Source organism: Ranitomeya variabilis, chromosome 1 (assembly GCF_051348905.1).
Source record: "Ranitomeya variabilis isolate aRanVar5 chromosome 1, aRanVar5.hap1, whole genome shotgun sequence".
In the NCBI taxonomy this organism is placed as follows: domain Eukaryota; kingdom Metazoa; phylum Chordata; class Amphibia; order Anura; family Dendrobatidae; genus Ranitomeya; species Ranitomeya variabilis.
Genome location: NC_135232.1, coordinates 899848552 through 899873861, shown reverse-complemented (window position 1 = coordinate 899873861; position 25310 = coordinate 899848552). Strand labels below are relative to the sequence as shown.

The window sequence follows — 25310 nt, the reverse complement described above, 5'->3', positions numbered from 1 at the left end:
CTGCCACCCTCTGTTACCCTCCCTTCCTTTGAGGTGCACTCTGTGCGCATCTACTCCCCCTCCAACCTCCAACTGGCTGTCATTTACCGCCCCCCAGGGCCAGCCACCACCTTCTTTGACCACTTCACCACCTGGCTACTTCATTTCCTTTCTGCGGACATCCCCACTATCATCATGGGCGATTTCAACATACCCATTGACACTTCCCTCTCAGCTGCCACTAAACTTCTATCTCTCTCTTCCTCCTTCGGCCTCACTCAATGGTCTTCTGCAGCCACTCACAAAGATGGTCACACACTGGACCTCATCTTCACCCGCCTCTGCTCCCTATCTAACCTCTCTAACTCGCCTCTTCCTCTCTCTGACCACAACCTTCTCACATTCTCATCTCTCTCCACTCCATGTCTAGAGTCCCCACCCCACAAACTTTCACACCCTCGCAGAAATCTTAAACATCTTGACCTACATTCATTCTCTGAATCCCTCCTCCCTCTCACAGACATAAGTTCCATACACAATGCGGATGACGCTGCCGCTCTATATAACACCACAATAGCTGTAGCTTTGGAATCTGCTGCCCCACTTACACATACCAAAGCTCGCAAAATCAACAGACAGCCCTGGCACACCAGCCTGACCAAAGAACTGAGGCAAGCTTCCAGGGCTGCTGAGCGCAGATGGAAAAGATCCCACTCCAACGACCACTTAATCGCATTCAAACAGTCCCTCACTACTTTCAAGACCGCACTCGCCACAGCTAAACAAACCTACTTCTCATCTCTCATATCCTCCCTGTCTCACAACCCTAAACAGTTATTCAACACCTTCAATTCTCTCCTCCGTCCCCCAGCACCTCCTCCCTCCTCACTTATCTCTGCTGAAGACTTTGCCTCATTCTTCAAGCAGAAGATTGATAACATCAGAGACAGTTTTGGTCAACAAGCCCCAGAGCCCTTCCTCCCAACTTCCCTACCCTCCACCTCCAAAACCAACTACTCCACCATTACAGAAGATCAACTCGCCACTCTACTCTCAAGATCGCATCTCACCACCTGTGCACTTGACCCACTCCCAACCCACCTCATCCCAAACCTCACCACAATCTTCATCCCAACCCTAACCCATCTCTTCAACCTATCACTAACAAATGGTGTTTTCCCCTCAAGCTTTAAACATGCCTCCATCACACCTATCCTCAAAAAGCCCTCTCTTGACCCATCCTCTGTATCTAGCTATCGCCCTATATCACTTCTCCCCTATGCCTCAAAACTACTGGAACAACACGTCTACCTTGAACTGTCCTCCCATCTCTCTTCTTGCTCCCTCTTTGACCGCTTACAATCTGGCTTCCGGTCACACCATTCCACTGAAACTGCCCTAACTAAGGTCACCACTGACCTTTTAACCGCCAAGAGCAAGCGACACTACTCTGTTCTCCTCCTCCTCGACCTGTCGGCTGCCTTTGACACAGTGGACCATTCCCTATTATTACAGACCCTCTCATCCCTTGGCATCACAGACTTGGCCCTATCCTGGATCTCATCATACCTAACAGACCGGACATTCAGCGTCTCCCACTCACACACCACCTCCTCACCTCGCCCCCTCTCTGTCGGAGTCCCACAAGGTTCAGTCCTTGGGCCCCTGCTCTTCTCCATTTACACCTTTGGCCTGGGACAGCTCATAGAATCTCATGGCTTTCAGTATCACCTCTATGCTGATGACACACAGATCTACATCTCTGGACCAGATATCACCTCCCTACTAACCAGAATCCCTCAATGTCTGTCCACTATTTCATCCTTCTTCTCCGCTAAATTTCTGAAACTTAACATGGACAAAACAGAATACATCATCTTTCCCCCATCTCACGTGACCCCCCCAACGAACCTATCCATTACAGTAAATGGCTGCCCACTCTCCCCAGTCCCACAAGCTCGCTGCCTCGGGGTTATCCTTGACGCTGATCTCTCCTTCAAACCACATATCCATGCCCTTTCCACTTCCTGCCGACTTCAACTCAAAAATATTGCACGAATCCGTTCATTCCTCAACCAAGAATCTGCAAAAACCCTAGTCCATGCCCTCATCATCTCTCGTCTTGACTACTGCAACCTCCTGCTCTGTGGCCTCCCCTCAAACACTCTCGCACCCCTCCAATCTATTCTAAACTCTGCTGCCCGACTAATCCACCTGTCCCCCCGCTATTCTCCGGCCTCTCCCCTCTGTCAATCCCTTCACTGGCTCCCCATTGCCCAGAGACTCCAGTACAAAACCCTAACCATGACGTACAAAGCCATCCACAACCTGTCTCCTCCTTACATCTGTGACCTCATCTCCCGGTACTTTCCTACACGCAACCTCCGATCCTCACAAGATCTCCTTCTCTACTCCCCTCTTATCTCCTCTTCCCACAATCGTATACAAGATTTCTCTCGCGTATCACCCCTACTCTGGAACCCTCTACCACAACACATCAGACTCTCGCCCACCATCGAAACCTTCAAAAAGAATCTGAAGACCCACCTCTTCCGACAAGCCTACAACCTGCAGTAACCACCGATCAACCAACCGCTGCACGATCAGCAATATCCTCACCTACTGTATTCTCACCCATCCCTTGTAGATTGTGAGCCCTCGCGGGCAGGGTCCTCACTCCTCCTGTACCAGTTATGACTTGTATTGTTCAAGATTATTGTACTTGTTTTTATTATGTATACCCCTCCTCACTTGTAAAGCGCCATGGAATAAATGGCGCTATAACAATAAATAATAATAATAATAATAATAATAAGGCAGTTCAAATAATATCTTAGCTCAACCAGGGAGGCCTGGTTAATAGTCTCAGGTTTTTGCAGAGCAGCAAACAGCTTACATGTCCAGCAAATGCTGATGGAAGTAAATACGAGTAGCAGATGAAGGAGGATTACTGGAACTGGTGTATGCAGCAGGAACTCAGAGCAGAGTAGCAGGGTCACCACACAGGTTCACAGGAGCAGGTATATAGCCAGGGAGTAATCAGAGGTCAGTAGCTGGATGCAAGGCAGAATACTCTAGCACAGACTGAAGGCTGGGGTGGAGTTTTATAGCAGGAAGACAGTGCACATGAGACCAAAGACGCCATCTTGGAAAAGGGCAGAAATGCACAAAAGGTAAAAAATGTTCAGAGTCCTGACAAAGATGCTGTGGTGGCCATGCTGGTTCAGTATGCCTTCAATTTTGAATAAATCCCCAACAGTGTCACCAGCAAAGCACCCCACACCTTCACACCACCTCCTCTTTGCTTAACGGTGGGAACCAGGCATGTAGAGTCCATCCGTTCACCTTTTCTGCATCGCACAAAGACACGGTCGTTGGAACCAAAGATCTCAAATTTGGACTCATCAGACCAAAGCACAGATTTCCACTGGTCTAATGTCCATTCCTTGTGTTCTTTAGCTCAAACAAGTGCTTGTTGTCTGTCCTTAGCTGTGGTTTTCTAGCAGCTATTTTACCATGAAGGCCTGCTGCACAAAGTCTCCTCTTAACAGTTGTTGTAGAGATGTGTCTGCTGCTAGAACTATGTGTGGCATTGACCTGGTCTCTAATCTGAGCTGCTGTTAACCTCCGATTTCTGAGGCTGGTTAGTCGGATTTACTTATCCTTAGAAGCAGAGGTGACTCTTGGTCTTCCTTTCCTGGGGCGGTCCTCATGTGAGCCAGTTTCTTTGTAACACTTGATGGTTTTGCCACTGCACTTGGGGGCACTTTCAAAGTTTTCCCAATTTTTCAGACTGACTGACCTTCATTTCTTAAAGTAATGATGGCCACTCGTTTCTCTTTACTTAGCTGCCTTTTTTCTTACCATAAGGCAAATTCTTGTAGAAAAGCCGCGGAGACACCATCACGTGTTTCTCAACGCAAGCAATGAATAGCCAGGTCTTTCACCGGGAAGGAACCACGGGAAGGGCAGCATCCAATAAAGGAAAACCACCTATGCCAAAACATGGTATCCATCCACAGACAGCTGTTTCAGGGTATTTGCCCCTCATCAGTATGGAGTAGGAAACTGGCTATTAGGAGCAGTGCCTAGTGAAAAGGCTATAAACATAAGGATGAATGACCTCGGGGAGATCAAAACATCCAACACCGCGGAGACACCATCACACGTTTCTCAACGCAGTGATCCAGAACACTGCCCCCATCCCTTTTCTACATGCATTTGCATATTTCCCAAAAGGGATGGGGGCAGTGTTCTGGATCACTGCGTTGAGAAACACGTGATGGTGTCTCCGCGGTGTTGGATGTTTTGATCTCCCCGAGGTCATTCATCCTTATGTTTATAATGCAAATTCTAACAGTCTATTCAGTAGGACTATCAGCTGTGTGTCCACCAGACTTCTGCACAGCACAACTGATGGTCCCAACCCCATTTATAAGGCAAGAAATCCCACTTATTAAACCTGTCAGGGCACACCTGTGAAGTGAAAACCATTCCCGGTGACTATCTCTTGAAGCTCATCAAGAGAATGCCAAGTGTGTGCAAAGCAGTCATCAAAGCAAAAGATGGCTACTTTGGAGAACCTAGAATATAAGACATAATTTCAGGGTTTTTTTGGGGCTCAGCTCCTAAGCCGATGCCATCACAACTGTACATTGAGTAGCTCAAACTCTTTGGTAGCAGTGCCATATATACCGCGAATGTTGCTGAGAACATAAAAACCAATGTTTGGCAAATAATGAAAAACTTGGCAGCTGTATATGTAGAAAAAGAAATATCTTGTATATGTCATTTTAGTTTATCAATTAGATGTAGGTATGCTGAAGAGAAATTATTTTTTAACATCTTCCTGACATCCACCATACATATGTCGAGCACATCAAGAATTTTAATGTAAACTCCTTGAAATATTGCAAATTTTTGTGTAACATTGTGCAAAAATATAGAGACACATATGCCCTAATTCATCAATCCAGCATAAATTGCATTGAAAAGTTGACAAATTTCTGTGCAATTTGGAGTTGTTCAAAAATTTTACTACTTTTAGAGTTTTTACGCCAGTTTCTTCCAGCTCCGCCAAAATGAGCAGCGCTGTTGTGAAACAGGGGCACTGTGGGGGTCTGATACAACAGCTCATCTAATTCATGATAAGCTGTGGCATTCTCTACACCAGAAATCTTCATCCGTCAGGGGCTGGAGCAAGATTTCTGGCGTGGGGTACGGAGGCATGCACCTATTCATGAATCATGAGCTTCTGATTCCCACACGGCCCCCCTCATCATCGCTGGCCTTGATGAATTGGGACATCGGCATATTACACAAGTCCCAGTTAGCTCTATCAATTTTTTTAAATGTGGACAGAGCTGGGGTGAGACGGGGTGTGGCCATGCCAACAAATTCATCATGATTTACAAAAGTGTGGTACATTACAACAGCTCCTGGCTGGCCTACACCGGTCTTAATGAATCTTTGTTTGTTTTTGTTCCTTTCCTTTATGTAAACACAAGTCATCTCCTGATAAGCCCTGCCTCAAAAGATGTCCTACCCAATAAACCCTGCCCCTTAACATGCCTCACCAGATAAACCATGCCCTGACACAACCTAATTCTTTAAATATTAGTAGTTATGGTTACAAACTCCTAGAAGTTCTGAACTTTTTTGTGGTTCTTCGTCCATAAGTGACATGTCCTGGAACAGAAAGCTGTAATGAAGATATATTTTTATACAATATGCCATGCACAGTGTGATATATATCATGTCTCCCTGATGACTTCATTTTCATCACATACTTTCATAACTATGTATTTTTATTTATATAGTCATGTGCTTTATCTTGTTACAGAATGGACTCAATGCTTTACACCTTGCTGCCAAAGAGGGTCATCTGTATCTTGTGCAGGAGCTCCTGGAAAGAGGATCTTCAGTGGACTCTGCAACCAAGGTATGAACAGTCTGCTATATAATTATTACTATTATTATTATTATTTATTTATATAGCACCATTAATTCCATGGTGCTGTACATGAGACGGGGTTACATCAAAATACAAATATCACTTACAGTAAACAAAACTAACGATGACAGACTGGTACAGAGTGGCGAGGACCCTGCCCTTGCGGGCTTACATTCTACAGGATTATGGGGAAGGAAACAGTAGGTCAGGGGTTGCAGTAGCTCCGATGGTGTTGAGGTGGCCGTGTGGTCATTGCAGGCTGTAAGCTTCTTTGAAGAGGTGGGTTTTCAGGTTCCGTTTGAAGGATCCAAATGCGGTGGATAACCGGACGTGTTGGGGCACAGAATTCCAGAGGATGGGGGATATTCGGGAGAAGTCTTGGAGGCGGTTGGGTGAGGAGCGGATAAGTGTAGAGGAGAGAAGGAGGTCTTGGGAGGACCGGAGATTACGTGAGGGAAGATATTGAGAGATTAGTTCGGAAATATACGGAGGAGAAAGGTTATGGATGGCTTTGTAGGTCAGTGTAAATAATACACAAATATCCTACTGTAAAGGATGGGGCTAGAATTCAGTTATTTCTTCTAGGTGAGTGTAAATGTACCACTAGTTACAAGAGTCACCATATTGCCATAGAGTCCTACCTGCACCACGTACGTAATTAATTTAATGTTGAACATAGCTAGATAAAGGATTTGCAGATGGTGCAAGAATATAAAAGGAGGAGAGTAAGATATATTGTAATAAAGAGTAATAGTGACGCTGCTCTTGTTTTTATGTATTCCTTTTCAGAAAGGGAACACAGCACTGCACATTGCATCACTCGCTGGGCAGTTAGACGTCGTCAAGACTCTCGTCAAGCAAGGAGCCAATATTAATGCCCAGTCTCAGGTATTGGAAAGCAATATGATTCAATAACACCGGTATAATTCTGAACATGTATGGCATTCGTAAAAAAATCGTGATGCAGAATGCGTACAATTTCATCAGTGGAAACAAGTCTCCAAAACATTGACAATGCTTTATGCAAAACATGACTTTAATTGTGCTTACTATAAAGGTAACTCAATTTTTTTTTCCTGGGTGAAGCAACAACCAGAACCTGTGCTGACCTTCACACAGGATGAATATAGATAGAATGGTCATCCAGGTAGCTGTAGTTGCATATCTGGCTGACTTAAGCCCGCCATACACAATAGAATAGTGTTGTTTCGCCGCAGACATCTCAGCCGGCTCTCTAACACACATGAGCACTTATTTTCAGCTGAGCTCTCTAGTGTACTCTATGAGAAAGCCACCGGCTTATGTCCAGGATAACAAAAGGAGTGGCAGTGTGAATTTGGACATGCCAGATCCTTAACTCCCCTGAAGATCAATTGTTCGTGGCCCCCATACACATTGGATTGTTAGCCAAACTCATTGATTGTGTTGGGTTCAGTCAACATTATTTTAATGTGGGGGCTTTAGCGACTAGGAGCAGAGCTTAAAGATTGGTGGTCTCCGGACCTTCAGGAGGAGAACACATGGCATTATCTATTGTGCTATGTATCTTCTCCTGAATGGGTTAATTGCTTTAACGCCTAATCTTTAGGGGACTGTTGTGAATTCTGCTCTTGGGTTCCCTTCGGTGGTTGTTGGTGGTAATGCAGTTGTCCCTGAGTTGCAATCCTGGGCAGGTGTCCCTGCTGATTGCAGTGCTGACTGGGGTATTTAAGGTTGCAGGATTCATTAGTCCTTGCCAGTTGTCCATTGTTCTTGGAAGGTTTGGATCTCAGTCTGGATCCTCCTGCCCTGCTGTCAATTCAGCAAAGATAAGTGTCTGGTTTTTGTTTCTGCAGCACACATGCGGTGTGCTTTACAGATCGGTGCTATTTATTGTTTTTTCTTGTCCAGCTTTGACTGTGCAGGATTTTTCCAGTCAAGTTGGATTCTCAGGAGATGCAGATATACGTTCCATGTCTTTAGTTAGATGGTGGAATTTTTGTATTATCTGCTGTGGATATTTTCAGGGTTTTATTACTGACCGCTTAGCATTCTGTCCTATCCTTTTCTATCTAGCTAGAGTGGCCTCTTTTGCTAAACCCTGTTTTCTGCCTGCGTGTGTCTTTCCTCTAATACTCACAGTCAATATTTGTGGGGGGCTGTCTATACTTTGGGGTTCTGCTCTGAGGCAAGATAGGATTTCCATTTCCATCTATAGGGGTATTTAGTCCTCCGGCTGTGTCGAGGTGTCTAGGATTGTTAGGTACATCCCACGGCTACTTCTAGTTGCGGTGTCAGTTTAGGGATTGCGGTCAGTATAGGTTCCACCTACTCCTGAGAAAGTCTCATGCATCTCCAAGGTCACTGGATCATAACAGGGGACATGAAGGCATTAGTGGTTTGTAGCGGTGCTGTCCAATCATGGCTGGGGTAAATGAGTGTTCTGCCCGGTGATCGTACCATGATTGGATGGGCTAAAAGTATATAGTAACAGGTTTGTGTATATGAGGTGGAGCACCAGCGCTGCGAGTCCTGCGTGTGAGAAATCACCTGGTAGCTGCTGCCCCGCCCTCCCATTTTTTAATAGTCATGGCCTGGGAGTTAGTCTTTCAGGGAACTGAATGGAAAGAAAGTTCTGGGTTAACCAGCTTGAGCTTTCATGGCTGAGCTGGAGTATTTGGTTAAAGTTGATTTATTAAGTTGGAAGCTATTGATCATTTTTATTGTATGCTATTGATGTAATAAAGGCTGTGGCCAAAATATTCTCAACCTAAATCAATAGGTGTATGTTCTATTTAGATAAAGAAAGTGTTAAGGTAATTTGTATAATGCCATGTCCCATATAGTGTGTTGCGAAAGTATTCGGCCCCCTGGAACTTTTCCACACTTTCCCACATATCATGCTTCAAACATAAGGATACCAAATGTAAATTTTTGGTGAAGAATCAACAACAAGTGGAACATAATTGTGAAGTTGAACGAAATTTGTTTGTTATTTAAAATTTTTGTGGAGATTCAAAAACTGAAAAGTGGGGCGTGCAATATTATTCGGCCCCTCTAACTTAATACTTTGTTGCGCCACCTTTTGCTGTGATTACAGCTGCAAGTCACTTGGGGTATGTCTATCAGTTTTGTACATCGAGAGACTGAAATTCTTGCCCATTCCTCCTTTGCAAACAGTTCGAGCTCAGTGACGTTTGATGGAGATCGTTTGTGAACAGCAGTTTTCAGCTCTTTCCACAGATTCTAGATTGGATTGAGGTCTGGACTTTGACTTGGCCATTCTAACACCTGGATACGTTTATTTGTGAACCATTCCATTGTAGATTTTGCTTTATGTTTGGGATCATTGTCTTGTTGGAAGACAAATCTCCGTCCCAGTCTCAGATCTTTTGCAGACTCCAACAGGTTTTCTTCAACAATTGTCCTGTATTTGGCTCCATCCATCTTCCCATCAAATTTAACCATCTTCCCTGTCCCTGCTGAAGAAAAGCTGGCCCAAACCATGATGCTGCCACCACCATGTTTGACAGTGGGGATGGTGTGTTCAAGGTGATGAGCTGTGTTACCTTTACGCCAAACATATCGTTTGGCATTGTTGCCAAAAAGTTTGATTTTGGTTTCATCTGACCAGAGCACCTTCTTCCACATGTTTGGTGTGTTTCCCAGATGGCTTCTTACAAACTTTAAACAACACTTTTTATGGATATCTTTGAAAAATGTCTTTCTTCTTGCCACTCTTCCATAAAGGCCAGATTTGTGCAGTGTACGACTGATTGTTGTCCTATGGACAGACTGTCCCACCTCAGCTGTAGATCTCTGCAGTTCATCCAGAGTGATCATGGGCCTCTTGGCTGCATCTCTGATCAGTCTTCTCCTTGTTTGAGATGAAAGTTTAGAGGGACGGCCGGGTCTTGGTAGATTTGCAGTGATATGATACTCCTTCCATCTCAATATGATCGCTTGCACAGTGCTCCTTGGGATGTTTAAAGTTTTTGAAATCATTTTGTATCCAAATCCAGCTTTAAACGTCTCCACAACAGTATCACGGACCTGCCTGTTTTGTTCCTTGGTCTTCATGATCCTCCCTGTGCTTCAAGCAGAACCCTGAGACTATCACAGAGCAGGTGCATTTATACGGAGCCTTGATTGCACACAGGTGGATTATATTTATCATTATTAGGCATTTAGGACAACATTCGATCATTCAGAGATCCACAATGAACTTCTGGAGTGAGTTTGCTGCACTGAAAGTAAAGGGGCCGAATAATATTGCACTCCCCACTTTTCCGTTTTTGAATTTCCACAAAAATTTAAAATAACCAATACATTTTGTTCAACTTCACAATTGTGTTCCACTTGTTGTTGATTCTTCACCAAAAATTTGCATTTGGTATATTTATGTTTGAAGCATGATATGTGGGGAAAGGTTGAAAAGTTCCAGGGGGCCGAATACGTTCGCAAGGCACTGTAAGTAGCATTTATCACCTGTCCACAGCATAGGTGAATGTATTATTGCAGGTAGTTTGGCTACTGTGACCTCCATGACCATAAGTAGAGGGAGCCCAAAGTCCCCTATGTGTAAGAAGCAATAGTGAGCATTTGTGACCACTGCTCCATTAACAGCTGTCTATAGGAGAGGTGGTTGTACATGCTCACTAACTCTTCATATACAGTACACAGGGGACATCGAGATCCCCACTCTCTCACAGAAATCATACATTTAGCACCTGACTAGTAGATATATGTTGATTATGAGACAACTCCTTTAATCGTAAACCCCTGTCCACTCGAAGATATCGCATTCTAACACATTCTATAGAGGTAATGGTTTACTTTGCTATTGGCTTTGCTTTTACAGAGATTGTATACATCCACTGAATTATTATATAAAGTTATAAATGACCTTATCTTATCCCATGGCAAGAAACAATGTGCAATCATTGTATAAGGCTGCATCCACATGTCTGGTAGTTATTTTTGCTTTTGGGATGACAAAAATGGAAATAAAATGATCCAATAAACGATTCATTAACTTGAATGGTGAGGGAAGCGTCCTTTGCAAACAGATGACAGCTGGGAACAGAACCTAACATGTAATCTATATGTGCTTGTTATTTTGTTGAGATAGTTTTTAAAAAGATGGAAAATGTAACAAACACTTTACTTCCAAATAGCAAGAGGCTAGGCTCTATGGACACTGCTTTCAGGCTCACTCTTGTGGCCTCATATAGAAGTAGTTTTGGTAGAAAGAATAATACTGTATTTAGTTCTATTCTTCCTGTCAAAACTATGGGATCCAATGGACATTAAGTCAGAGGGATCTAGTGGGCACCAGCATTATTGTTCAGTGGGTCCAATAATGCTTTGTGCTTGCTGCTATATTTGCAATCCAAATCTTGGATACTGATGCAGAAGGGTATCCAGAAATGTTAGGCTTTATGTTATTAATGACAAGAGACCGCACAATGATCCAATAGATATATTCTGATTCAGACCCTCCATGATAGGTATTTCCAGAACAGTGACGATAATGTTAGAATCCTTTTAAAGGTTACATACCCATCACAGTCAACATTCGCTAAACCTTGACTTGTGTGATGACTTTAGTTTTCCAAATAAGTCACTTTTGTCATGATGATATTTTATTTACTTATCTAAAATGTTGTGTTTAAATATTGACCATGAGTTTTGATGAAGCCCCTCATCTTATTTGGGACCAATTTTTAGGGTTGCGTTTTACAACATATTAATATCAACAGTCTTAATGGCTTGTAGATAGGGATACTCTTTTAAGGAGGGTATATTGGTTTTAAAAATGTGAGATCTGAGAAATGGGGCACTCTGTGCTCAGATTATTGAGCAACTCAAAGGATGGATTTTCCAGCTGGAGAATATCTAAGCTGAAAGTATTGCACTAAATGACCTTTAGCAAGTGGCTCCTCTTGTGATGTCTGGAGGTAGAGTATGGTAGCTCTCACTCCGCTGACATGTGTCTAAGAGACAGAATTTGCCTTCAGCACAAGCTACGTATTCATTCCTTCTCGGGAAGCATACAGCAGATGGCATGTTTACTCGGTGGAAAGGTGTATATGTTACATTAACCCTGCAGTAAGAAGACATTTAGCAGGTTTTGAGACTAGTAGGTTTTTACCCCATCTTTCAAGCTCAATAAATGCATTTCAAGAATAATATCACTGCTTGTTGTTATTTCAAGTGACTTTTTTTTTTACATACCAGAAAATTATTGTTTTTATATAATTAATAAGACTTCGCAGATAAATATGGTGGAAATAGTGATATAATATTGATAGAATTTTCCTTTCTAGCCTTAAGAATCCCTCCCACTACCTTTTTTATTCATTAATTGTGTGTGTACATGCATGTAATGTAGTGTGAGCACATTAATATACTCTGCTACCACCGATTTTTCCAGAAGAACAGCTTCTCTGTAACGTCACCGCAATTCTGAGTAGTCTGCTCGTTCTACTGTATGCTCTATGCGTGAGTCAGAAGTCTACTCTATTCTAGGCTAAATGAAAGCCTAGGAGGTCTTGTTCTGGAGGTCCATAGGCTTTCATTGTTAAATGTACTTACTAGTCACATAGAGCGCAGCGTGATGCGGACAGTCACAGAGTGGTGACCTTACAGAGAAGCAAGAAATGAACGTCACTGGACAGCGGAGACAGGGGCGTTAGATGAGTATATTAATACACTCACACTACAGAACATGCATGTACACACATTTAATGAATAAAAAGTGAGTGAAAGTGCTTCTTGAAGTAATCAGATTAGTTGGGTTTTGACACCCAGCACCCTCCATGATCAACGGTTATTAGCATTGGTGGCATCCAGATACAAACATTGCCTGTTCAGTGTGTAGAGGAAGTTGCTGAGAACGGCAGATCAGCTCCTGTTCTCTTCATTATCGTTTGGTAAATGTTAGGCTCATACTTCAGGAGCGTTTCTTAACTCCCTCAGTACACTGGATGATGTATGCTGACATATGATCTTAGCTTTAGGTTGTCCTTAGAATTGCTCTGTAGTACAGGATAGATTCTTACTTTTCTTTATTCCTCTCTATCTTCTCTTCGTCTTCATACATGTTCCAGTCCTTCTTGATTAAAAAAAAAAAAAAAAAAAAAATGTGATTCCTACTGTGCAGTCTTATTGAAAGTGCAGAATTGTAACTTTATTTATTCTTGCTGAGATTTTCTGCATATCATATTTTGGCTGTTGCTGTACAATTCCGGTGGTTGCCTAGAACTGTTACTTGCTTGCTTGACTTTATTCAGATATGATTCCCCTGAAGTATGATGCCCTTTATGTCAAAGTGATTGACAGAACCCAGTGGATGAGATTATCGGTAGTCCGTCTGGCACTTTTGGTGTTCATCATGCAACAGATCTGTGATGGTTCTGCTTAGAACAAAAGCCACAATAAAAATGTGATATATGATGAGACATGAAAAAGATTCTTCTGTAGGGAAAAGAATGTCAATGAATATGATGTCCAGTACTGTGAATGGACCTGTCACCTGATTCATGCTGCCCAGATTGTAGGCAGCCTGAATCAGAGCCTTTCTACAGGATTGCAGCCAGGTGTATTTTTTCTCAGGAACACTGATGTTAAAAGATATTTAATTTTAAGATCCAACCGGGCACCATAGCCGAAGACAAGGCTAGTCTGACCCCACCTATTGATACGGGATATAGGAATTGATATAGCAGTGCCACTTAGTTTTTTCCTAATCTTAGTTATCTCTTTGGGCAATTTGATCTGGACATAATTGTTTTTGGACTACACAATGTCTCTAGTTGTTTTCAGACACGTCTTGCAACCAAAAACATTTGTCTGCAACTTATTGTCACGACTCTATTGTAGGACTAAGTCAGGTTATATATGAATTGCATGTCGTGCAAGGCTTACAATTAAAGGGTTTTCCACTACTTTCATACTAATGAATTATATTTGGGATACATCATTAATATCAGATCAGTGAAGTTCTGACACCTAGCACCCCCATGATCAGCTGTTCTCAGTGTTAGCAGTAACGTGATGTTAGGAGTTGAGCAACTAAATTGCACTGATTGTTTAATTAATTGGTAATATCCGGCGGCCACTATCACTGTGAACAGCTGGTCAGTGGAGGTGCCACATGTCTGACTCCCACCACAGGATAGATCATTAATATAAAACTAGTGGAATAACCTTTGAAGCCTATGGAGAGACAAAGTCATTTGCAGTGATGTTTTTGACTTGTGACCTGGAACTTGAAAGCGCTTTGCTGTCCTCTTATAGCCTTCTCCTGCTTTGTGGGCCTCCATCATTTTCATTTGCAGAGTGATAGGCAGCTGCTTAGAAGAACCCATAGCTGCTGTTTTTTGGCATAAGGTTAGAAGGTTTTTATAAAGCTGGGAAATTTGCATCACCAGGCCTTTCCCAACAATGATGTTGAACAAGCCATAACCCTAACAGTCTAATTAAAGCCTGAAACCTTAGGCAACCGTCACACTTCCATCGGTACGCGGCCTTCGCTAAGCGTCGGCGCGACGTACCGACAGACGTTGTGAAAATTCGGCACAACTTGGGCAGTGGATGCAGTTTTTCAACGCATCCGCTGTTAATTCTAAAGTCCCGGGGAGGAGGGTGCGGAGTTCCGGCCGTGCATGCGCGGTAGGAAATGCAGGATCCGAAGTACGAAAAAACGTTCCCTTGAACGTTTTTTCGTGACGATGGTCCGCCAAAACACGACGCATCCAGTGCACGACGGACGCGACGTATGGCCATACGTCGCGATCCGTCGGCAATACAAGTCTATGGGAAAAAACGCATCCTGCGGACACATTTGCAGGAAGCGTTTTTTCCCAAAACGACGCATTGCGACGGAGGCCAAACGACGCAAGTGTGAAAGTAGCCTTAGTCAAAGCTATCTGAGCACAAAAATCTACAAGAGTGCCCAAACTTTTGCACCTGCCAATGTTTCCTTTTTGTATTTTTAAAAATGTAAAAGATGAAAAAAAATTATATATATTTTTTGCCTAAAATACAAAGGAAATGTGTAATCTTTAACTTCACGTCTTTTAGAGCTCATTTCATCTTTACCTTACTTAACTGTTCACAATAACAGTAATTTTGACCAGGGGTGCCCAAACTTTTACATGCCACTGTATATGGCACATCACTTGTCTCATTCACAGTTTAATATAATTTTCAGATGACACTTGGTCTGATCACAAAAAAATAAGAGATTATTTTTGGGCCATTTTTTCAGTTAAAAAAAGAAGAAAAGTTTGCCAGTGCACTGTGTTATTAAATGAGCTTTTGGTTACCACCTGGTTTTATCGTGAGGTCACTTTGATATTTCCAAGGTTGTGTTTGTATTAAAGCGATTGAAATGGGTTGGATACCGTCCAGGAGATTTCAGAGTGTAACATACATCTTTTCAGGGTAATTGAAGTACCTGTGAATCGCAGAATCATATTTTTTTTAAATGTTTGAACCTGGAGAAGTACAATTTCTAAACTTATTTCTAAGCACTAACTTGGTTTCTGAAAGTTAGAGAAAGTATGGAGTTGATATTTCATGAAGATGTTCGTGCAAAACATGGCAGCAGGAGGCCCGTCTTCACGTGAGACTCTTTCATTGCTAAATTAGAGACACAGGGATCCTTGCATGCGGGCTGGACTGCTTTACTCAATTGTCCTGTTGTCGTCTCCCAAACAATCACCTGGAGATGAGTCTAGAAGTTTTTTCACCTAAATTGCTCTTGACATTATGCAAGTCACTAAAGCATGTATTGGCAAGGCTTCCTACACTTTTACTTTGCAGCATGAGCTGGATTAAAATGATTGTCATTGCTGGATTTACAGTTTAAAATAAACATGATCACGACCTCCGGTTATATAGCAGGAGGATTCTTTATAATGTGATGGATAACCTAGCCACAGGGGATTTGCATTGGATTAATATGGAACACTGCCAAGGATGTTTTATAGTTTATCAGAGGACATCGGACAATCTTCTGCCAAAGAGGTCACAGTAAGCTATGCGGACATGTCTCATCTATGAACTCGAGTACAAAAATGAGGAAAATTGTGCAGGGGCGTATAGGGCGTAAAAAAATATGCATGCTGTGTAATAAGTGTCCAAGGGTAAATTCCACATTAAATAGAGCAAGTTATAGTCAGAAAGATACAGAGATGGTGCAGAGATACTGTACTGACGGAGGCATTGTTATACGGGTAATGGCACCAAGGCACTTGTGTCTCAGGGGGCTTAAAGTCACTCTGACACGTAGCAAGAAACGACAATTATAAATGGCTTAAAAAAAGAGATACTTAAGAGTTATCTGTGATTATTTTATTTTTTTACTATGGGCCTCTAACTACCTGCCTGTTGTGTCCCCCACCGATCTCTGCTGGCTCATAGTGGTCCCAGACTGCGTCTGCCTGCATTCTGCTGCTTCCGCGGACGTCACACAGCTACTTCTCTTCCTCTCTGCTCTGATTACGGCGTGTCACTGGTAATATCATCCTGGTTGACAGCTGGCTCTACGCTGCCTAAGGCCCCTTAACACGTCCGTTTTTTGTGTTTTGTATGTTGTCCACTTTTTAAGGACTGCAAATACGGACACACCCACACCCATTGTATTCAATGGTGGTGCACACTTGTCAGGTTTTTCAACACAAACCGTTTGTCCATGTGAAGAACCCACAGACATGTCAGTGTTTTTTGCGCAGCACAGACAAAATGCATGCTGCATCCATGTGTCATCAGCGTGACACCTACCGGAGCCTGGGAACACACGGCGGCTAAAGGCAGCTCTCATCATTGCCTCCTGGTCGTGCTGAGATCAGCGGGACCAGGCAACAATGGTTCGAGTTGTATTCAGCAGCAGCTGTGTAAAAAAAAAAAGTCAAGGGGATGATGTTAACAATCTGAGACAAGGGACAATACCAGGCTATTAATAACAGCTTCAAGCTGTTTTCTTAGCCTTTCCTGGTGAATTTACCAGAAAAAAAATGATGTAGGGTCCCCCTATAAATTCAAACCAGCAAAGGCTAAACAGACAGTTGTGGGTTGATATTAATAGCCTGGGAAGGGGTCAGAGATATCGCCCCCCCCTCCAGGCTACCAACATCAGCCCTCAGCCACCCCGGCGCCTGGGATCAGCGCAAACTGTACTGCTTTTCCCAGGCGACATCACATGTCATACGGACGGCACACGGATGTGAAACACGGACAAATGGACAGCAAACGGATACACTGATGTCACACAGATGTCATATATGTACGGATGGCACACAGACACAGACCACGGATCTCACCAGTACTGTTTTTTCCTGTAGAGGAATCACCAGAATGTGTGAAGGAGGTCTAATCTAGGGAAGCCAGCTATGACGCCCTGTCGACTTACAAGCTAGAAAAAACGCTATAAAATATAAATCTTTATTAAATAAATATAAAAATACTGGAAGTAAAAGACAAACTATGGCAAAACACATATAGCAACTTTAAAAATGTATATAGGAAAGATAGGTAGGGGGTGTGGTTCTAAATTCCCCTAGTTGTACCCTAAGGTACCCCTACCTGTCCACGGAGGTTAGTACCCTAGAAAAAATAATATGGCGCCCCCACTCAATGTGGACTACCCCTAGATATCCATATAAGACCCTATTAATAACTTGACACCACATCACCAAGTGAAATATAACACTAAAATGCTGCCAAGAGGCAGATAGTAAGTGGAGGACAGCTCCTTGGTCTAGGTCATCATGGACACAAGGATGGGCTTTGGGAAGGTAAAACAAAAAATGTAAAGTGATACAATTTAATATCTTTAATGTCTAAACCGGATCCATTTCATAAAGCAAAGAAAGAGTGCATCATGCACAACTTTTTATTTTGCTTTGAAAAACAGACACCCAGATAATCATTGGGATTCCTCTGCTTCTGTTTGCATCAATTACTGGTGCATCTCACAAAATTAGAATATCAGCAAAAAGCTAATTTATTTCAGTTCTTCAATACAAAAAGTGAAACTCATATATTATATAGAGTCATTACAGAGTGATCTATTTTACGTGTTTATTTCTGTTAATGTTGATGATTATGGCTTACAGCCAATGAAAACCCAAACGTTATTATCTCAGTATATTAGAATACTTTATAACACCAGCTTGAAAAATGATTTTAAAATCCAAAATGTTGGCCTACTGAAGTGTATGTTCAGTAAATGCACTCAATACTTGGTCGGGGCTCCTTTTACATCAGTTACTGCATCAGTGCGGCATGGCATGGAGGTGATCAGCCTGTGGCACTGCTGAGGTGTTATGGGAGCCCTGGTTGCTTTGATAGCAGCCTTCAGCTCGTCCGCATTGTTGGATCTGGTGTCTCATCTTCCTCTTGACAATACCCCATAGATTCTCAATGGGGTTAAGGTCAGGCGAGTTTGCTGACCAATCAAGCACAGTGATACTGTTGTTTTTAAACCAGATATTGGTACTTTTGGCAGTGTGGACAGGTGCCATGTCCTGCAGGAGAATGAAATTTCCATCTCCAAAAAGCTTCTTGGCAGAGGGAAGCATGAAGTGCTCTAAAATTTCCTGATAGATGACTGCGTTGACTTTGGTCCTTATAAAACACAGTGGACCTACACTAGCAGATGACATGGCTCCCCAAACCATCACTGATTGTGGATACTTCACACTAGACCTTGGAAATCAAGGTCCCAGAGTCTGGAGGAAGAGTGGAGAGGCACACAATCCAAGCTGCTTGAGGTCTAGTGTAAAGTTTCCACAGTCAATGATGATCAGTGTTCTGAGATATATCTGAAAAACACATTTGGCAATCTCTGGCCCGTGGGCCAAATCTGGCCTGCAGGGAGAGTATATTTGGCCTGCAATGCTGGGCAGGTCTCACCAAGTATATTTGGCCTGCAGTGTCTGGAGGAACCCGCCTGACATCACACTTTCAACTATATCGGTATCCTAGCTGTTGACAAAGTTAAACGCAGTGATGGAGGGAGGGCCATCAGCTGACGCTCCCTCGCCCATCATTCCCCTTCTGCATCTGACGTCGCAGCGGAAAGGGCGCGTTGATGTCATTGCAGCGCGCCTGCTGTACCGAGCTATGCAGAGGAGCAAGAAGAGGTGAGTTGGTTTTTTTGTTTTTTTTTTTAAATGTGGGGCCCATTATACTTAATGGAGCACTATGTGGGGCTATTATACTCTATGGAGCACAATATGGGACCGTTACACTCTATGCAGCAGTATGTGGGGACATTATACTCTATAGTGCACCATGTGGGACCATTATACTCTATAGAGCATTATGTGGGGCCATTATATTCTGTGGAGCACTATGTGTGGCCATTATACTGTGTTGAGCACTATGTGGAGTCACTATATTGTTTTGAGCATGTTGAGGGGCCATTATACTCTATGGAGCACTGTGTGACTGTTATACTGTATAGAGCACTATGTGGAGTCATTATACTGCATGCAGCACAATGTGGAGCCATTGTACTCTGTGGAGCACCATGTGGGACCATTATAGTCTATGGTGCACCATGTGGGGCCATTATACTCTATGGAGCACCATGTGGGGCCATTATACTCTATGGATCACTGTTTGGAACCATTATACTGTATTGAGGAATATATGGAGCCAACTACACTGTATGGAGCACTTTTTGTGGCCATTATATTGTATGGTGGGCTGTTTGGGAAGTACAGTTGCCATATCATATTGTGATGGGGTCACCATTCTATGTCAGGGGATTGAGGAAGGGGGTACAGTAGGTTAATTATACCGTGTGTGAAGGGCATTGTGGGGCTATTATACTGTGTTTGGGGGTACTTTTGTTTGGATCATACTTTATTATATGTATTACTCAAGGTTTTTTATCCTTTGTTATTACAGTTAAAATAGGTCATATGCTTTTTACTGCTTTTACATAACATAAAATATTACATCAATATTTTATTCTACCATCTATTAATTAAAATGTGTTGTTGGTGGGACAACCCCTTTAAGTTTGTATGCATATGAAAACGTTCCTCATTATATTTGATAAGGTAAAACTTCCTCAATTGTAGACTTTTTTTAATAGAAATATGAAGGTTCACCCCCAGACTTTATTCAAGCTTTTAATTTTGTCCCTCTGTGTATTTGAGTTTGCCATCCATTGCTGTAGAAGATTACATGCTACACATAAATACATTCATAGAATGTAAAAAGTAAGAACTTTTCAATAGTCTTCACAGTGCAATAGAGCTGCTTGAATACAAGTTCTAAATCTGTCTTAGCTATAAATTGTTTGTAGTTCCTTGTTTAAGAGCTAAGGCCAATGATCTTGCATCCGATATGATTCAGTGCTGAATGCTTGCAGTTGGCATGTAGTTATTAAGCTGTAAAAGTTGGGTTGGTGATTGTTAGGTTGTTATACTGGGGACGTGGCTGCTTAGTGTGAAACCCACTTTAAAACTTGACACCTCACGATGCAATTTTGCTTTGTGATTGTATTGAAAGGGGTTTCCCAAGATTGAATGTCATGTCCTATCCATAGCATAAAGGATAACTTACTGATCGCTGCGGATCCGACAGTTTGGATCTCCACTAATAGTCCGCTCAGGATGATCTGATACTGTAATTCTAGTATGCACACCTCTGCTTCATTCATTCTATATGGGACTGCCAAGGAGAGTGGGCTATAGTGTTCATTAACTTTTTTCAATCCCATAGACAGTGAATGGAGACGAGTTTTGCATGCTTAGCCTTTGCTTTATTCAGATGGGTCCCTGCAGTGTCCCTTTTTCCCAGACCGAGGGGGCCTCAGCATTCAAACCTCCAGCAATCAGTAAGTGATAGTTTCCCTTTAAGGATATGATATCATGTGAAAAAATGCTATTAACCTACACAGATATGGGGTTAATCTGTAGGTTAATAGGGATCTGAACCTGCCCGGCGCTGGCACTTACTTAGACCCTGGCTGTCTGGGAAGAAATTAACTTTTAACTATTAACTGGTAATATTTGGGTTTCAGTCATGGGAGCGATGCTGGTGAAGATTCAGTCAAGGCTCTGTGTATAGAGAGTGGTGACTATAACTGCGCCCCCGACACTGACTGACAGCCAGCCATGCTTTCAGTCAGTGAGGCTGCTGGAAATAGCTGTCCTTAGTTTTCTCCAGCAGTTCTATAGACCCACCTCTGTTTTGCACAGAGTATTTAACATAATAAAAAATCTAAATTACTGTTTCATTAAGATTTCATTTAGGTTTCTGTGTTAATAGATGACCTGAAAATTTATATTTCTTGTTATTGAGTGGTTTCACAGTAATTTGCAGTCACCGGGGATCGCAGCGTAGAATACATTATTTGATGCATATTCAGCTGCTCTATCATTTCATTCATTAGATGTCACATTAGCATGAAACATTTTTAACATTGTACCCAACATGCCTCAGGAATGGTTTGTGTACTGGTAACTAAGCACTTAGTGGCTGGTAATTCCATCTTCGCATAGCAGAAAAGAGCGGTCTGGTCAGTACATTTGATCACAGCTGCCTTGCATTCCCGGTCTGAGGACAGTTATTCTAAGGGAACATTGAGTTTGCATTAGATAAATAGCTAGAGAATTTGTATTGAGAGGATGGTGCAACATACAGTATATTATCGCCTTCTGCACCATCATATACAACCCCTGGCAAAAATTATGGAATCATCGGCCTTGGAGGATGTTCATTTAATCTTGTAGAAAAAAATCAGATCACAGACATGGCACAAAACGAAAGTAATTTTAAATGGCAACTTTCACTTTCTGGCTTTAAGAAACACTAAAAGAAATCAGGAACAAAAAATGTGGTAGTCAGTAATGGTTACTTTTTTTAAGCATAGAGGAAAAATTATGGAATCACTCAATTCTGAGGAAAAAACTATAGAATCATGAAAAACAAACAAACAAAAAACACACTGCAAAACATCACTATTATTTTGTTGCACCACCTCTGGCTTTTATAACAGCTTGCAGTCTCTGGGGCATGGACTTAATGAGTGTCAAACAGTACTCTTCATCAATCTGGCTCCAACTTTCTCTGATTGCTGTTGCCAGATCAGCTTTGCAGGTTGGAGCCTTGTCATGGACCATTTTCTTCAACTTCCACCAAAGATTTTCAATTGGATTGAGATCCAGACTATTTGGAGGCCATGACATTGACCCTATGTGTCTTTTTTTCAAGGAATGTTTTCACAGTTTTTGCTCTATGGCAGGATGCATTATCATCTTGAAAAATGATTTCCTCATCCCCAAACATCCTTTCAATTGATGGGATAAGAAAAGTGTACAAAATATCAACATAAACTTGTGCATTTTTTGAAGACTAGATGGTGGCCCGATTCTAACGCATCGGGTATTCTACCATATGCATGTCCACGTAGTATATTGCACAGCCCACGTAGTATATTGCCCAGCGACGATGTATATTGCCCAGCCACGTAGTATATAGCCCAGACACGTAGTATATAGCCCAGCCATGTAGTATATTGCCCAGTGACATAGTATATTGCCCAGTGACGTATACAGCACAGAGCCACGTAGTATATTGCTCAGCGACGTAGTATACAGCACAGAGCCACGTAGTATATTGCCCAGCCATGTACTATATTGCCCAGCCACGTAGTATATTGCCCAGTGACGTAGTATACAGCACAGAGCCACATAGTATATTGCACAGCGATGTAGTATAGAGCACAGAGCTACGTAGTATATTGCCCAGCCACGTATGTCACAGGTTAAAAAATAAACATACTTACCTTCCGATCCGAGGGCCCATTGTAGTTCTAACATACTCACCATACTTGTAGTTCTGTCGCCTGTGCGCAGTACAGGCGGCAGCTTCCGGTCCCAGGGTGTGATGACATCGCGGTCACATGACCATGACGTCATGGCAGGTCCTTCTGCCATACGATCCTTGCTACCGGAACTTGCCACTTGCACAGAGCGGTTACCGGAGGGTGGCAAGCAACGGGAAAGGCGGCGGAAGATGAGTATATAATGATTTTTTATTTTGGTTTATTATTTTTAACATTAGATCCTTTTACTATTGAGGCGCCATAGGCAGCGATTCACACAGGGTTAATAGCGGCGGTAACGGAGTGAGTTACCCGCGGCATAACGCGGTCCGTTACCGCTGGCATTAACCCTGTGTGAACCGTGACTGCGGGGAGTATGGAGCGGCCGCCAGGCACTGACTGCAGGGGGGAGTAGGGAGGGACTAATCGGACTGTGCCCGTCGCTGATTGGACAGGCAGCTGGCGAGACCAATCAGCGAATGAATAACCGTTACGGAAGTTGAGGACAGACAGACGGAAGTACCCCTCAGACAATTATATATATAGATGTAAAGACAGCCATCTCCCCAGTGCCTTTACCTGACATGCAGCCCCATATCATCAATGTCTGTGGAAATTGGCATGTTCTCTTCAGGCAGTCATCTTTATAAATCTCATTGGAACGGCACCAAACAAAAGTTCCAGCATCATCACCTTGTCCAATGCAGCTTCGCGATTCATCACTGAATATGACTTTCATCCAGTCATCCACAGTCCACGATTGCTTTTCCTTAGCCCATTGTAACCTTGTTTTTTTCTGTTTAGGTGTTAATGATGGCTTTCGTTTAGGTTTTCTGTATGTAAATCCCATTTCCTTTAGGCGGTTTCTTACAGTTCTTTCCTCATTTGTTTTGTTGTGCATTTCCTGTTTTGGAGACATATTGTTTTAAGTTTCCGGTCTTGAGGCTTTGATGTCTTCCTTGGTCTACCAGTATGTTTGCCTTTAACAACCTTTCCATGTTTGTATTTGGTCCAGATTTTAGACACAGCTGACTGTGAACAACCAACATCTTTTGCAACATTGCGTCATGATTTACCCTCTTTTAAGAGTTTGATAATCCTCTCCTTTTGTTTCAATTGACATCTCTCGTGTTGGAGCCATGATTCATGTCAGTCCGCTTGGTGCAACAGCTCTCCAAGGTGTGATCACTCCTTTTTAGATGCAGACTAACAAGCAGATCTAATTTGATGTAGGTGTTATTTTGGGGTATGAAAATTTGCAGGGTGATTCCATATTTTTTTCCTCAGAATTGAGTGATTCCATAATTTTTCCCCTATGCTTGGTTAAAAAAAGTAACCATTACTGACTACCACATTTTTTGTTCTTGATTTCTTTTAGTGTTTCTTAAAGCCAGAAAGTTGCCATTTGAAATGACTTTAGTTTTGTGCCATGTCTGTGATCTGCTTTTTTTCTACAACATTAAAAAACTGAATGAACATCCGCCAAGGCTGGTGATTCCATAATTTTTGCCAGGGGTTGTATTCCTATTTTTGTCCATTCAGTACATTCACATCACATATTGAGTACCCGTATTTTCCGGCGTATAAGACGACTTTTTAACCCCTCAAAATATTCTTAAAAGTCGGGGGTCGTCTTATACGCCGGGTACAGATAAAATGTGCATATGGTGGGTGGGGGGGGGGGAGTGGTCCCGATGACTAAGACAGGGGGCGTCTCACAGTAAAGTGTGAGTGGAGTATATCCCCCTATTACCTCATTGCGGCAGCGTGGGGGTGTCTGTGCTGGGAGCGGCAGCTCCTCTTCGTGCCGTGGGTGCTCTGTGCTGTGGGGCGGCAGCGCATCTTCGTGCTGTGGGGCGGCGGCGCATCTTCTTGCAGCGTCCGGGCTCCTCCGGCATCTCCTCCAGGCCCGGAGGCACCGGCAGCCACATTGCTGTGATGCGGTGACCTCCGGGAAAGTGGCCGCTGCTCAGATTCAGATCTGAATCTGAGCATGCGCCGCCCCCAGCGGCCATTTTCCCGGAGGCCACCGCATCGCAGCCTCCGGGAAAATGGCTGCTGCTCAGATTCAAATCTCGTCTCCCGAGATCTCGGGAGACGAGATCTGAATCTGAGCAGCGGCCATTTTCCCGGAGGCCACCGCCTCACAGCAATGGGGCTGCCGGACTGCCTCCGGGCCTGGAGGAGATGCCGGAGAAGCCCCGACGCTGCAAGAAGATGCGCCGCCGCCGCCCCAGAGCACCCACGGCACAGAGCACCCACGGCACGCAGAGGAGCTGCCGCTCCCAGCACAGAGACCCCCACGCTGCCGCATTGAGGTAATAGGGGGATATACTCCACTCACACTTTACTGTGAGTCATCGGGACCACTCCCAACGCCAAAAGGCACATTAGTCACCGGCCCTATAAGATGACATACGGCGTATAAGAAGACCCCCGACTTTTAAGAAGATTTTATATTTTAACTGGAAAAGTTGGGGGGTCGTCTTATACGCCCAGTCGTCTTATTTGCCGGAAAATACGGTACTGTGAATATCCTGCTTT

The 25310-nt window shown here is 43.1% G+C and overlaps 1 protein-coding gene across 3 annotated transcripts in view; it reads left to right on the top strand.

The window, feature by feature from the left end:
• Positions 1-25310, top strand: part of ANK2 (ankyrin 2) — a 648838-nt gene that overhangs the window by 442874 nt on the left and 180654 nt on the right. For all 3 annotated transcript variants that reach the window (XM_077278822.1, XM_077278815.1, XM_077278806.1), the window contains 2 exons: positions 5822-5920; positions 6722-6820. In XM_077278822.1, the coding sequence (XP_077134937.1) occupies positions 5822-5920; positions 6722-6820 (198 nt within the window). The remainder of the gene's footprint in view (positions 1-5821; positions 5921-6721; positions 6821-25310) is intronic.